The sequence below is a fragment of the Ostrea edulis genome, chromosome 1 (assembly GCF_947568905.1).
Source record: "Ostrea edulis chromosome 1, xbOstEdul1.1, whole genome shotgun sequence".
Lineage (NCBI taxonomy): Eukaryota > Metazoa > Mollusca > Bivalvia > Ostreida > Ostreidae > Ostrea > Ostrea edulis.
Window position 1 is genome coordinate 82,857,664 of NC_079164.1, and position 16,350 is coordinate 82,874,013.

Genomic DNA, 16,350 nt, shown 5'->3' on the forward strand with positions numbered 1-16,350 from the left:
TGAAAATATCTATAATATCGATGCAGTAACATCTTTATTATCGTCTTTGGAATTTAAGAGTATAGAACGCTTACTAAATTAATCTTAATGATTTGCAATTATAATAGTACATTACTCAAGTTTTGTTACAGGAAGGCAATATTTTATGTTGTATAGCAAATACATTTAACATTTTCCCTGATCGAATAATCAAATATCAATGCTCTGTAAAAACGAACACTTGTACTTTTTAGCATTAAGAATGGTACTTTATGTCACCGTAACAATTGTCATCATTGTGTTACTATCATTCATCATATATTATATTGCTAAGTCTTAATTTTATTGGATGGCATATAAATGTATTAAGCTAAAATGGTAGAAGAATATCGAGGTCATTAATATGCATGCCAAAGGTATGCATGAAAATTTCATCAAATAAGATCTAACGATCTAATTCGTCAATACGACCTATCATTGGGTCAAATGCTGTCTGACTGTTTCATACCGATTGTTCTTGGCACACTGAATTTAACTACGGACAACTCCGTTGATCTGATCAGGATATAGGGCTCACGGCGGGTGTGACCGGTCGACAGGGGATGTTTACTCCTCCTAGGCACCTGACCCCACCTTTGGTGTGTCCAGGGGTCCGTGTTTGCCCAATAATCTATTTTGTATTGCTTGTAGGAGTTATGAAATTGATCACTGTTCGTTATCTTCTTTTTTTAAGGAGTATGGAAGATTTTGTTTGGAATCTGTCCCATTTGAACATTGATCCACGTTTTATGAATAACGAAACGCACGCTCAAATATATCAATTCTGCGAACACAGTTTCAGATAATTTCTGCAAAAGTCGTCAAAAAATTAAATTCACACCAGAAATCACATTATTGTGTAGCCATCATCAATAGCCATTCTTCACTACCATTTTTATATACATTTTGTGTAGGTAAGTTGAAATGTTGTTGTTTTAGAAGATATGCCATTCGGAAAGTTTGTATCAGAATATTTTTACGAATTCCGTAAGCATGTCCTATCCATAGTATAACGCTCATGGGGGAAACCTTCGCAAAGTAAATTCTTATGATATACATATATACATGTATATACATCTAGGGAGGTAAACAGTCAGAGCAAAAAATGGGATATAGTTGCTTAGATGTAAGGTAAATGCATTGAACTCTTATGCACTTGAAATTTAGCATTCGACTGTTTCAAATCTACACATACTATGGTAAGTATGATTAAGTCTTCGTAACAAATCTTCAACGAAATGATATACAATAGCCTAATGTAATAAAACCATTGACAACATATTTATCAATATTTCTTGCTGTGACCATTCTGCTCTTAAAATGTTTATAATTTTGGAACTATAATTTAATTCTTAATATAGAGAAGTCCAAAGTTTTAAACTTTTTTGAAACTCATCATCATATTCTGAATTTAAACAGAAATGACGAAGTTAATGTTGAAATTATCGGAATAGAGTTGGGACTGCAATTTATTTATATATTTATAGTTCCTTAAGAATGTTGTATGTAGGACAATTAATTTGAAAATTTAGAATTTAAGAGCAATTCTCTGTAACGACCAAAAAAATTCTGAAGGGGTCCGGCACGCATGGTCTCAGATTTTGATAAAACTTAGAGATTAAAGAAAATACCCCACAAAATGACAAATCAAACATATTTTATTATTGTGATGCATGGTTGCCATGGAACCATGGCAGTGGATTTTTACCCTTAGGGGTACTCTAATTCATAGCTATAATTGCAAAAACTTACATTTTTACAAGCCCAATAAATAAATTAGCAGTAACTCTTCTCTATCTTTGAAATCAGTATAGGTAAATTAACATATCAATAGCTGAAAATTCACATAAGTTTGAGTTTAATCAACAATAACGAATTAGCTAACTTTGTCATGGAAACACATCTGAACGGCTCATTGTAAAGTGCAGGAAAATTGATGAAGATTGCTATGTTCACCACCTATTCACAGGAAAAGGCAGCACCGTACAACAATATGAATAGTATAGTTGCATAGAACTGACCTCAGTATTGCATATTATGGAATAAAATCAGTGGGCAAATCATATACGAAAATTCTATAAATATACAAAAAATGCATAAAATTCAAATTTTCAAATTTCCTTCTTTATCAAAGTTTGAATACATTGAATGCACATAATCACAACAGTATCTTATCAAAATGATTGATTACTAATTTTTCAACAGTGAAATTGACATAAAGAAATCAAAATATAACTTTAAAACGGTTGCTATGGCAACAAAACTCTTTGAAAAAACGATATAATTATGTCTAATAATGAATTGATAAACCAGCCAGTTTCAACTATTAGAATATTCAAATTCAACTTCAAAATAAAATTAATTCAGAATCGGAGGTATCAACATATCAATTGAAAAACAAATAAGTTGCCATAGCAACCCTTTCAACAAAATCAGTTTTAAAGATACATTTTTTAACTATTAGATTTAACACTGAGTACCACAAACATAAAGATAGTGGTACATATATATCTGCTATTTTCTTTTAGCATTAAATATTAAGACTTCAATTTCATAGCTTTACATCCAATTTTTTTCAAAGTAAATATTGACCTAAAATTATCATAAAACTTAACAAATTTTAAAGAACTTAATCCGAATTTCTTCTGTCAAATATATAACACTGCCTTGTAGCAATTTTCAGCTGACTATAAACTTCCCATGCCATCATTGCTGTCACTTGAATTCGATAAATTCCCTAGAATCTCTTTTTTACAACACAGATCCTATTGCTAGAAAAGAAACGCACAATTTGTCAAAATGTAATGAAATTCATCACAAACTATAAAGGCAGGTGGTCATTGAATTCATTTACACACATTATTTCTTCTTTTTTAAAACATTATCATGACTGTTGTTATATCACGAGAGAGAGAGAGAGAGAGAGAGAGAGAGAGAGAGAGAGAGAGAGAGAGAGAGAGAGAGAGAGAGGTGAGGGGTTGAGATAGAAACTGAAAGTTTCCTTTTCATAATTTACATGAACAATGTTTTTAATGTATGTGATGAAGAAATATTTGGGATACTATTGGAATATATCAGATTTAATTTAACCTTACATATTGAGAAGTAGGTGAAATTAACATTGTTAATGTTAAATAAACCTGTCAGTTTAAGATTACAACTCCACCCCCCTTCTTTTACCCCTCCCCCTTCTGTTTCAAAACCATTGCTATCTCCTTTAGAAAATATGTATTATATTTTCACCCTGGCCTAGTGAAATAAAATTAATTTTGCATGCATTACCATGATCACTAATTTACTGACAAACAGAACTTGTTATTGTGAGGTAATGTTACATTATCAATGTATCAAACTACAAGCAGTACTTACGTAAACTTGTATTCTCCAACTGGCATGAATACACTTTTCGTAGTAGCAATGTTTGGTAAATAAACATGTCGGTTGCGAGCTTCCGTCAATAAATGGAAAATGCAGAACGAACCATATAACAGCGTAAATCGGGTGCATATATATAAATGTACACACAAGCTGAGCTTTGAATTCATATTTAATGACGTTAATTTACCAGGAAACACTCTTCACTACACGCAGTGTGTATTTATCAACTCCTTCACACTGGAAAACATCCAAGTACATATATAGTAATGGTCAAAGATGTTTAAAATACCCTTAAAAACACGTTTTCTGCATTTCTTTCCTTTCCCTCCTGTTAACAATACCACTACTTATTATCTCCTACATTAGAAATTCCGCAAAGGGAGATAACTCAATGTGCAAAATTCAACAAATTCATATTTTCCATGCCAAATTTCTATTATAAAATATCATTTGCCCATTGATTTTTTTATCTGTATTATATAACTTATTTACTTTCTTCTTAAATTTATATTTTATTATCTTTCATATGGCTGGCTTTTTGCTCAGGAGTTCGTCAAGGTACACAGTAAAACTGCTAAATGTTGGTAATTTGAGCCTGAATTATGAGCTGTGCTACAAGAATTATACCATTTCCAGATAAATTTACATGCTGATAAAGATTGCTACTAATTTGTCTCAGCATGTAGCATAAAATTCCTAGTCAAATATTTGTTATATTTTAAACTGAAGTGAAAAATTCCCAAAACTTCAATTTTCCTGTTTTTTCTATATAAATAGCCCGTTACTATGGAAACGAGTCACTTTTCAGAGTAGATGTAACAGCATTTTTTAAAGAGTTTATGTATTTCAATTGAATGGTGACATTTATAGTGGAGAATTTTTCAGTGCGTGCGGCAATATTTTGGTCGTTACAGAGTATTGCTCTTAAATAGTAAGAACCATGAAATTTATCGAGAATTATGTGAAAACAGAATTGTGACACACACAATAAAATCTATAAGACTTTCACAAACTGAACCACAATCCTCAGGGGTATGTTTCTATATCCTATATACATGTATATATGTAAAGGTTACAATACTACATGTATTCCTATATCAGAGTCACCGAGCGACGTAACCCTGAAACCAACGAGACAGAGATCTTTGTTGCTGATAGAAAGCTTACTGGATACACTTCTTATACACCTGATACAGGTAATAACCAGTCACCTATTCAACTTTAGAAATCCGTTCAAATTGCAATATCTACACCTTTTCAACGTCCTTCGTGATAATGATGTATTAATCAAAACGATCGATCTGAACTAAGTTGTAGTTATTCCACCTGAAAACAAAGGGTAGTGAAAGCAAACTGAATATATATATATAATCAAACGATGTTGATGCAAGATATATTATTTGCAAATTGATTTATAGTAGCGTGTTATTTTAGAGTAAAAATTAAATATTGAATATTTGAATTAATGTTTAGTGACTTCAGTTTTAATTGCATTTTCAATAATCGGTCTACACTTAGAAATAAGCACCGTCATTAGGATTTTTCAATGAAAAGAAAATGCAGAAAATACATTACTATTTCCTGACTTTATTAATAATTGATTACATGTATGACAAAGCAAAATTTGTTGGATTATTTGGGATTTGTACAGTTATTGAGAATGTTGAGAAAATCATTTAAAACATTTCATTATAAGTATGAGTATGCACATGAAAATTATTAAAAATGTTATAGTCGTATATATTTTTAAACATTTTTTTTTTAAATTTCAGACACCTTTATAATTTACAAAGATTTAAGAACAACTAATGTCTTGTTAGATTTGTGTGGCGTATGTCTCGCTCTATCTGGCAAATAATGAATTACGCATCAATGAAAGTATAGAATACGAAAAGAACAAAAATTGGAAGGAAAAATAATATAAATAACAAGAGAGAGAAGATAACAAACAGCGATCAATCTCATAACTCCCATAAGCAATACAAAATAGATATTTCGGCAAACAGAGATCCCTGGACACACCAGACGTGGGATCAAGTGCCCAGGAGGAGTAAACATTCCCTGTCAACCGGTCACACTTGTTAATGAAAAACTAATTAACTAGATTTACGATGGATATATTGTGAAAAATTCGAGGAAATTTTAATGATTAGATTTGCCGATTGTTACGCCGTTCTTGGCACACTGATTTTGACTACGGATGACTCTGTTTACCTGATCAAGATATAGGACCGACGGCCGGTGTGACCGGTCGAAAGGGGATGCTTACTCCTCCTAGGCACCTGATCTCACCTCTGGTATATTCATGGGTCGGTGTTTGCCCAACTCTCTGTTTTATGTTGCTTGTTGGAGTTATGAGATTGATCACTATTCGTTACCTTCGCCTTTCATACTAACAAATGCTACAAATTAGAAATTAATAATCTCAGGAGAAAACAGGAGGACCTCTGACTAAATGTCGGGGCATTATTTGTATCAATAATGAAAAAAAGTCCGGAAAACCGTTTGACCTGTTTTAGTCCTAATGTAGGTCACGGACAGACAAACTAATCCAGCTGAAGTACAAACTGAACTTGTAGTCCTTTGAGAGAAACCTTACACTCGGGTATGTTAAGGCAGGTCATACTCCATGTATGCACGTAAACTGCAGAGGTTTTAAAATCTGTCCTAAACAGAGGGAGGGAACTACTAACTTTTAAAGACTATTTTGGTTCTGTAAATTAGAACATTTTGTATCATAACAACATGGCAAATATGCGCTTCCATATGACGTCATTATATGACTGTTATAAATAGATCACAAATGTTCCTTAATAAAAAATGGAAAAGTACCATACTACCCCATGATTCAAACATTGATCTAACTGGTGATAGTGACGGTAAACCACCCATAGTTTAGTGCTGCTAGAATCCTACCGCTTTCAGTAAAAAATGATTATCAAACATTTAAACACGGAACCATATAGCCTATTTTTCACATTAAACGCCGATGCTATGCAGTTTTCTTTGACATTTTTGATAACAAACAATTATATTAGTAATTACCGTGTACATTAGTTTATGACCTTTCACACTGTGCATAAAAAGTATCTAAGAGTATGTGGCGTAGTGTGTTACTTTTGCATTTTTATTTCGGTGTGCGATAGAGAAAAATCTGATCGACATGGTAAAATGAATGTTTTCCCCGTTAAACAAACCTGTCAATGAATGAAATTTATATACCTTCATAATGTCAATGAATCCTCAGTCTTTCACATAATTTCATATATACCAAGTCATATATTTCCCATACTCCATATTTATATGGTATACTTTAAATCAATTTTTTTTTTACATGTATCAATGTCACTCGATGTACAATTATGACATCATCAGTTTACTTTCATGTTGAACAGACACAAATTATGCCACAGCAGTATAACATTTCGTATTTCTATGAATCTTAGTAGCTGCGTGGTTTATTTTATGCATAAAAAACTTACATCAAAATAAAATCGGAATTTAATATATACTTAGTGATATATTTATTTCTATTGTGACGTCACATTATTTCGCGGGTTTTATCCCAGGAAAGATTTTTATAACCTGCCTTAACGTACCAGTACATGACTAAATTCCAGGGCAATATATGTACCCATAACAAAAAAGTCAGAAAAACTGTTTGACCTACTTATAGTTAAAAATGTAAAAGGAAGATCTTCAATATGTTACAGTTGTCTATAACCGGAAGTTCTGGGATATGAATTTCCTCAGCGGCCATGGCATCTATGATGGGAAGGTCCTGATAGACACCTCCAGAATGTTTGTCCCCAAACCAAAGATGTTTTCTACTTTCGTGTTTTCGATACGATTCCACCCGCATCTGTGCGACAGTTTTTCAAACACGTTTTTGAAACGACTTATATGGTAAGACAGCAATGCAAAACTTTGTGTTTTGTATCATCTTGTGAAATAGCATTTGATTAAGTTTGCTTGCTCAAAGGAACTTCTCTAATGAAAGGTGAAGGTAACGAACAGTGATCAATCTCTTAACTCCTATAAGGAATTTAAAATAAAGAGGTAGGCAAATACGGACTCCTGGATAAACCAACAACCATAGAATTTGCGAAACGCTGACTTTAAACGAGATTGTTGAAACCCCTGCACCATCAACTTGTTTGTCAGTAGCCTGCCTCGATTTAAAACTGATCATACGTATAACAAGCTCTTGCTTATTGAAGCAGTTATAAATACTATATGCAATGGACAATGAAGTATTGCTACCTAAGTATGGTAAGTTGACGATGGAAAAGCTGAGATGATCCGGTTTGTCATAAATTTGAGTTGTTAGTTTGCTGTTAATATCTACTTTCAATAAAATATCTAAGTATAAAACGGAAATTCACGACTCTGTGGTATCTTTTATTTTGAGATCACTGGGATATGTCAAACCGACATATGAATGGAAATTATTATTATTATTAGATAAAACATCGTTGATATATCTAAATGTCGCATTTAAGGACACAGCAAGATTTTTGGTTTTGAATAAACTCTGCCTCATAAGAATATAAAACAGATCAGCTAACATAGGAACACAATTTGTGACTAACAGAATTCCAACAAACTGTTGGAAGACCTGATCACCAAAGACTGTGAATATAGTGTCAATGAGGAAGTCCAGCATAATTTTTATTTCAACTTCAGAGTACTTGTGGGTACAACCAGAGTGGTGTTTAACAAGTAATTATTTTTTGGATGACTGATCACTAGATATGAATGTTTCCGCTTTCCGATTTTGTTGAGAAGCAATTGTCTATAATGTCAAAAATTAGGCACCAGTCTCCATTTCTGATGCGTTGATGGGTCCGTGTTTGTCTTACTCTCATTTTGAATTACAGTGTATTTATAGGAATTATGAGATTGATCACTGTTTGTTGTCTTCACTTTTTTAATGTAAGTACCCAAAGTTTGACATTAAATGTATATTTAGAAGAATTCTTTTTAAAGGAATCTTTAAATATACGTATATGTATGCATACTTGTGTGTTCCCAGGTAGTGGAGTGATTAACTCTCACGCTTCTCAACGCTACCACTAGAGTTAGGTCCCCACCCTCATAAAACTCATCAATATCAATGGTTCAAAGTGAAAAAACTATATTATTTCCCACTTGATATAGCTTAATTTAATTGATAAGCAAAGTAAATGTATATGTTGCCACTTTTTAAGTCGTAAGACATACAAAAACAGAACACAGCAGGGTTAAGGTGTCCCGAGTAAAGTTAAAACAAACAACATAAAATGTTGTACCTCAGTGCACTTCACACTACATGACATCACAATATAAAAGTACGTCACGGACGTATAGGTCTATAGTTATATCGCGGGGGTATTATATTTATCATAATTATGCCTCCTCCCCGGTTCAAATAAGAGGGGAACATTGGTTTGCACCTGTCGGTCGGTCGATATGTTGGTATGTCGGTCGGTCGGTCGGTAGACCTCATGTTGCCCGCTCAATATCTTGAGAACCATTCACTTGATCGTAATGATATTTCATATGTGGGTTGGTTATGAGTAGAAAAGGAACCCTATTGTTTTTAGGGTAAAAAGGTCAAAGGTCAAGGGTCAATCTACTCTCGACATTGGAATATACTGTCCGCTTAATATCTTGAGAACCCTTTTCTTGACAGATATCAAATTTGATACACTGGTACATCTTTAGGAGAAGATTACCCCTATTGATTTTGAGGCCACATTATCAAAGGGCAAGGGTTAAACTGGACTTCGGAATATACTTTTTGTTCAATGCAAGGTGAAGATAACGAACAGTGATCAATCTCATAACTCCTATAAGCAACACAAAATAGATAGTTGGACCACTATTGATTTTGAAGTGATATGGTCAAAGGCCAAGGGTTAAACTGGACATAGTAATATATTATCTCCTATATTTAACGAATTATTTGCTTGATTGACGCCAAACTTGGTACACTGGTACAACATAAGGAGTAGATGACTCGTATTGATTTTTAGTTCACATGATCAATCCATTCTTGACAGAGGAAGATATTGTCTGCTTAATATTTACTAAAGCAATCTTTATATTACATTGTGACCTTGAAATCGCCCTCGATATGCATAGTTATTTAGAATAAAGAAATCAATGTGTCAACATATCGAGTAGGCGCAGGTGAAAGATGACAGTACTTTTTTTCGATCAAGGCATATTCCTAAAGGTAACTAGTTGCAGATTTAGGATTTTGATATGGAAGTTAGGATATTTTGTCTCATTTATATAAGATTTGGCGGTTACTGTGGGAAAAGCCTAAAATTTGTGTCGATATTATGGAATTTGCAAAATAAGAGATGATATTGTACCGGTCGGGATCAGTTTTTAAATTTATCATATAATTGTCAACATATCAAGCCCAACTATAAATTATTGAGTGCAGTTTTCACCTGTGCCGAGCTGATAAACCACTGAATGTCTAGTGGATAAAAATACCTCTACATAACTTTTATGATGACGAAATGGTTAAGCGAGGGGTTTTCTCAATGTGGTACAATGTTTATGTATTGAAAAACGATTTTAGTAATATTATGCGACGTTTGGAAGAATGTTCATTTAATTTGAATATGCTGTTATTACTTGTTACATGTATATTACTCGGGACACCTTAACCCCACTGTAGAGTAAAGACCAATATCAGAAAGTCAAACGTTTTGTAAAATAAAATAATGAAAATAAGATACAAACTTGTAAATAAAATGTAGGAATGTTTAACGTCAACAGTTTAACAAAATCTGCTGATATATAAATTTAACTTCTACGCAACAAGAAACAATCTCTTGCAGTGGCCCTCAAATCGATATTTAGATATATCGACGATGTATTATCTATTAACAATAATAATTTTCATTCATTTGTCGATTCAATATATCCCAGTGAACTCGAAAGAAAAGACACCACAGAGTTGTCCACTTTTGCTTCATACTTAGATAGTTTATTGAAAGTAGATATTAACGGGAAACTAACAAATCAACTTTATGACAAACAGGATGATTTCAACTTCTCCATCGTCAACAAACCAACATGTATTTATGCAGCAATATTCGATTATCATCTGCATATGGTGTTTACAACTCTCAACTGATTCGATACGCAAGAGCTTCGTGTGGTCAGTTTTTAAATCGAAGCAGGCTACTGACAAACAAGTTGATGGTACAGGGGTTCCAACAGTCTTGATCAAATTCAGCATTTTTTATGGTCGTTATAACGATTTAGTTTGCCAATACAACCCATCATTGGGTCAAATGCTGCCTGACGTGTTTCATGCCGATTGTTGGACCGTTTTTGGCACCCTGATTTTGACTACGGATAAGTCCGTTTACCTAATCAAGATATAGGGCTCACGGCGGGTGTGACCTGTCGACAGGGGATGCATATTCCTCCTAGGCACCTCTGGTATACCCAGGGGTCCGTATTTGCCCAACTCTATTTTGTATTGCTTATAGGAGTTATGGGATTGATCACTGTTCGTCATCTTCGCCTTTCATGATGCGTAAAAGGGAATTCAATAAAGATTTTTGCATAAAAGGATGACATCACACGAGTATCAATCTTAAGGCAGGTCCTGTAAATCTTTGTGAGATAAAGTCCGCGAACAATGTGAAGTCGTAAGTAATATCAGTACATTAACATGTATGAACACGGACCCCTGAATATACATGCACCAGAAGTGGGATGTATATCACTAAGTGAAATATTATTCCAATTTCATTTTCTGGTAAGATTTACTCACATATGTTAGGAAACAGGCATTTACAAAGATAAAAAGAAACACAAAATGCTTTATTATTGTACTCTAATTAGTATCTGATCAAGTTGAAAGTAAACTTATGACGTCATAACTATACGTAGAGTGACGGTGTCACAAGTAAAGAATTCAATTTGTCATGTAAATATCGACAAAAGATAGAGTACTTAATATATATTTCATGGAATATATGTTGCTGACGGAGAATTTATGTATATGACCGGTTAACTAGGGATGCTTACTCCTCCTAGACACTTGATCGCACCTCTGGTATGTCCAGAGTTATGTGTTTCCATACTCTTAATTTTGTATGATTTCTAGAAATTTTGAGATTGAAATTACTGTTTCCTAGTTTGATCATTTTTATTATGAAAATACATCTATGTCGATTCCATTCATTGACAATATCATTCAGCGGGAAAAAGATTTCGTTTGGCATGTCAGTCCAAGTTTCCTCTGTCATACAATGAAAAAAAGTATAACACTGCTCTGCATAGTTTTAAAATCTTATGAACATTGAATTTGATGCTAGAATTGTATGTTATGAAAACGTTTTTAGCACATAAGTGTTGAGTGTAAAACACTGAGATTGCTTCGTATTTAGGTATTTAATAATCATTTGTAGCAGCATTTTTGATACACTTTGGATATTTTACCGTTATTATCGCCAGTTATATCAATGTTTAAACTCCCGGGTAGTGTTATACTTTTTCATTTTTCTTATTAAAGTACATTCGTGATCTAATTATATATAACTGCCACGTAATGATGTCATACGGAAGCCCATATTTTTTACATTGTTGAGATACAAATTGTTCTCATACAAACGCTCAAAGTAGATTTAAATATCAGTAACCCCCTTCTTTTGTTTAGGACAGATCTTAAAGATTATTTAATTTACATGTATAAGTGGAACATGACCTGCCGGACTTGGATGCGTAGGTGTCATCCGTATATTACAGTTTCCACTCGCAAGTTTCCTCTCATATCATAGACATATTCACACCAATATCCATGCCGAGGAGAAACATTGATATAAGTTGTAGAACTTGTCTGTTAATCGTCTAAAATAAATAAACAGGAGGATGACTCCAGTGATGTTGATGATATTTCTAAACCTTGCATGATTAGTTGTGAACTATGTGCCTTTTGTATAATTTTATTCCATTTGTGACACAATCTTCATTATCTTTTTGATGACATGACGAGCTTTAATGAAGAAAGAGAATCTGGCAAATATTGCTTTTTGTTTTATTGACTGTCAGCAGAAATAAATCAAATTGATCAAGTCATTGGATTTGCTCAATTTAACCTTAAACGGTATACATTTATTTGTGACGGTTAATATAAATGCAGAAAAAGTGTATCTACGTTCACATATATGAGATTATAAGACTCAGTATGTCGATATTCAGTTCATTGTGCATCTATTTTCAGGATGAATTAAGCAATGTGATGGATGTTTTACACGTCCGAGGAGTCACTATGGAACTAACAGAAATTCTAGATGATACAAAAGATGATGTGTCAATGACAAAGAGAATAGCAATGTTAGATGGGGAGAAGTATGAATTGGAATCTCCAACTCTTCAAATATGGTACGCAAAATTGCATATATGAATAAAAAAACTCGATTATACCAACTTTGGGCATGACAAAGTCCAGATATTTTACAACACTTTCTAAAGGTAATATTACAACAACTGAAAATGTATTGAACGAATCTTGAAGTTGGAAGTTGAAAAAGCATACGCTACATTTTAGTACATTTACGAACATCAACCCAAAACAAATTTCCAAAAGAACTTTGAACTACCAATTTCACTATTCTTGGATTGTTGTTCATATCATTTGATTTTATTTGAAACACAAAAATTGGTAATTGGGGGAAACTGAAAGAATGAAATTTTCATTTTATCACGAAATCTAGCCTTTGATAATTTGTTTGATAAAATAAGGTAATTTCAATTTCATAATTAATAATATTTTATTCATTTGGTAATAGGGGGATATTAAACAATCTAAAATCAGTTGTAACATTAAATCCAATAACTGAAAAAAAAATATTTTCGATATAATGGTTGAATTTTAGTTGTTTTTTAAAACAAATTTGGATTGATTGTGTGAAATTCAGCAAAAGTATAAATTGATTTTCTATTAATGTGGTATACAACCAGTATCAGATCATTTTCCACTTCTATCAAGGGGTCAACAGCGGTATGTGCAGCCCCCAAATTTAGACCCATGCATTACGATAAGGGAGGTATATAATATAGGGGTCTTCATTGTGCTAACACTTGTCGCTCTGTTAATTTCAAAACATCGAACGTTTTATCAATGGAACAGTACATGTGTCCACTGATTGTATTGATGTTTTAACAAAGATCATTATGACTTTATGATATAACGTTATGAAGTATTACATGAGAACAGTAATCCGTCACTTTTGACGTCATAATTTGTGTAACTAAGCATTAATGTCATAACTCTTGAAGATTGAAAATGATTTTCGGCGTTCTAATTTTTCTTTATCATATATATATATATATATATATATATATATATATATATATATATATTAATTAATTGATTATCACATGTATCGTTTAGATCCTAGGGGTAAACGTAAGGCTGGGTGTTATAATTGTTTGTTTGTGCTTTATATATATAGGATACGTCCAATTCATCTCTCTCTCTCTCTCTCTCTCTCTCTCTCTCTCTCTCTCTCTCTCTCTCTCTCTCTCCCTTTATATATATATATATATATATATATATATATATATATATATATATATATATGCAAGGTGAAGATAACGAACAGTGATCAATCTCAAAACTCCTATAAGAAATACAAAATAGATAGTTGGGGAAACACGGACCCCTGGATAAACCAGAGTTGGGTTCAGATGCCTAGGAGGAATAAGTATCCCCTGTCGACTGGTCACACCCACCATGAACCCTATATCCTCATCAGGTAAACCGAGTTATCCATAGTTAAAATCAGTGTGCCAAGAACAACCTAACAATCGGTGTGAAACACGTAAGACAGCATTTGACGTAATGATAGGTTGTTTTGATGAGCTAGATCGTTATAACGACCATAGAATTTGCGAAATGACGACTTTAATCGAGGCTGTTCAAACCCCTGTACTATCAACTTGTTTGTCAGTAGCTTGTCTCAATTTAAAACCTGACCATACGCAGAAAAAGCTCTTGTGTATTGAGTTGAGAGATATAAACACCATATGCAGGTGATAATGGAATATTGCTACATAGATATGAAAAGTTCACGACGAAGAAGTTGAACTCAACCCGTTTGTCATAGTTGAGTTGTCAGTTTGCCGATAATGTCCACTTTCATCAAAATATCTAAGTATGAAGCAGAAGTGGACGACTCTGTGGTGTCTTTTGACATATAAATGAAAATTGTTATTGTTAATAGACAAAACCTCGTCGATATATCTAAATGTCGAATTGAAGGCGACAGCAAGAATTTTTTTCTTCTGACGTAGAAGTTTTTGAATAAATTCTACTACATATGAATATAGAAACAGGTCAGCTAACAAAGGAACACAAATCTTATCCATGAGAGTTATCAGGACGGGAGAGATCTAACAACTTTCCAATCATCAACTTTCATAACTCTCTAAAAATGTTTTCTATTCATTATTCTTCAGGTACAAACTGGACGCTGTGCAGGTCTTCTCAAGTTACCTGTAAACTGGCACTCAGGTGCCTTCATGGTTTTCTTGCTTGAATAAACTTAAAATTTTAAATAATCATTTGTGTGTTTTGTTTTTGCAATTTTTTTAAACATATATACGTTATCATCTAGTTGTTAAGTATACGTTCCATTTTATATTCTTTTCATAATCTGTCTTATGTCGACGAAGCTGAAGAGGACTTTAGGTTTGCATTCCATCTGTCCGTTCTGTATGTTAGTACGTCAGCCATGCAAATCAGTTTTCCGCACTACTATTTTATTCTTGCATACATGTATTTTATATTTGGTACATTGCTTTGCTATAAGTTACAGATAAAGTTTAAATTGTGTCTCCGGTCTGCTGATTGATCACTAAGTTATGGACCTTGTTTTTAAAACAAGAGCGTGAATTATCAGTTTTCCGAATGTTTTTTAGTTGTGCCTGTAGATATTCATTTGATATTTAGCACATTTGTTTGCCATAACAAGTTGTATATCAAGTTTTAATTTCGTTTCGGTCCGTTGATTTTTCACAAAGTTATGGCCTTTGGACTTAGAAAAATCGCATGAATTATCAGTTTTCCGGATTTATCTTTATTACGTTTGAAAATATTCATTTTTATAATTGGTACATTGCTTTGCAATAACAAGTTACAGACCAAATTCCAATTATTCCCCGGTCCATTGACTTTTTACTAAGTTATTGCCTTTGAAAAAAATGTGAATTATCAGATTCCGGATTTTTTTTGTTATGCTTCCAGATATGCATTTCATATTTGGTACATTGCTTTGCCATAAAATGTTACAGGTAAAGTTTAACTGTTTTGATTTTTCGTTGCGTTTCGGCCCTTGGATGAAAAACAACATAGTGTGAATTATTGATTTTTCGATTTTTTTTTATTGTGCTTGCAGATACTCATTTGACATTTGGTACATTTTAATTAGCCTCCACAACGTTGATAAGAACTAGTGAAATCTCATCCACAGAAGCTTCAATTTTACATCCAAAGTTCTTATTTCTATAGATAAGCGTGTCACACTCATTAGAACTTCTAGCATAGTTATACAAGAATGAAGCTAAATTATTCATGATCACCTACATTTCACAATTCATTGACTTGGTTTAAGACCTAAACCTGATTTTACATTTGTCTCTTTCCTGATCTAGCTTTTGTACCTGAATAGTAGTTGATTACCATCCATCCCTAATCTGGTTCCTCAATTTTCCCATTAACCATAATCTACATAATAAACTTGAATTTTGTTGTGGTACAGTAATTTTTTAGACCGGTTGGGGGACTGTGTATTGCCATGCTTGTTATTTTTGAATTTCATCCCCTTTGTTTTCTTTTTTCCCTGTTGATAATGGTGTACGAAAAATAAATTACAGCGGTCTTTATTTTTGAATTTCATCCCCTTTGTTTTCTTTTTTCCCTGTTGATAATGGTGT

The 16,350-nt window shown here is 33.0% G+C and overlaps 1 protein-coding gene across 1 annotated transcript in view; it reads left to right on the plus strand.

Annotated features, from left to right (window-relative positions):
- Positions 1 to 16,350, plus strand: part of LOC130054244 (uncharacterized) — a 51,749-nt gene that overhangs the window by 3,812 nt on the left and 31,587 nt on the right. The window contains exons 3-4 of the mRNA XM_056163282.1: positions 12,635 to 12,795; positions 14,875 to 15,106. Coding sequence (XP_056019257.1) covers positions 15,079 to 15,106 — 28 coding nt within the window. The 5' untranslated portion in view covers positions 12,635 to 12,795; positions 14,875 to 15,078. The remainder of the gene's footprint in view (positions 1 to 12,634; positions 12,796 to 14,874; positions 15,107 to 16,350) is intronic.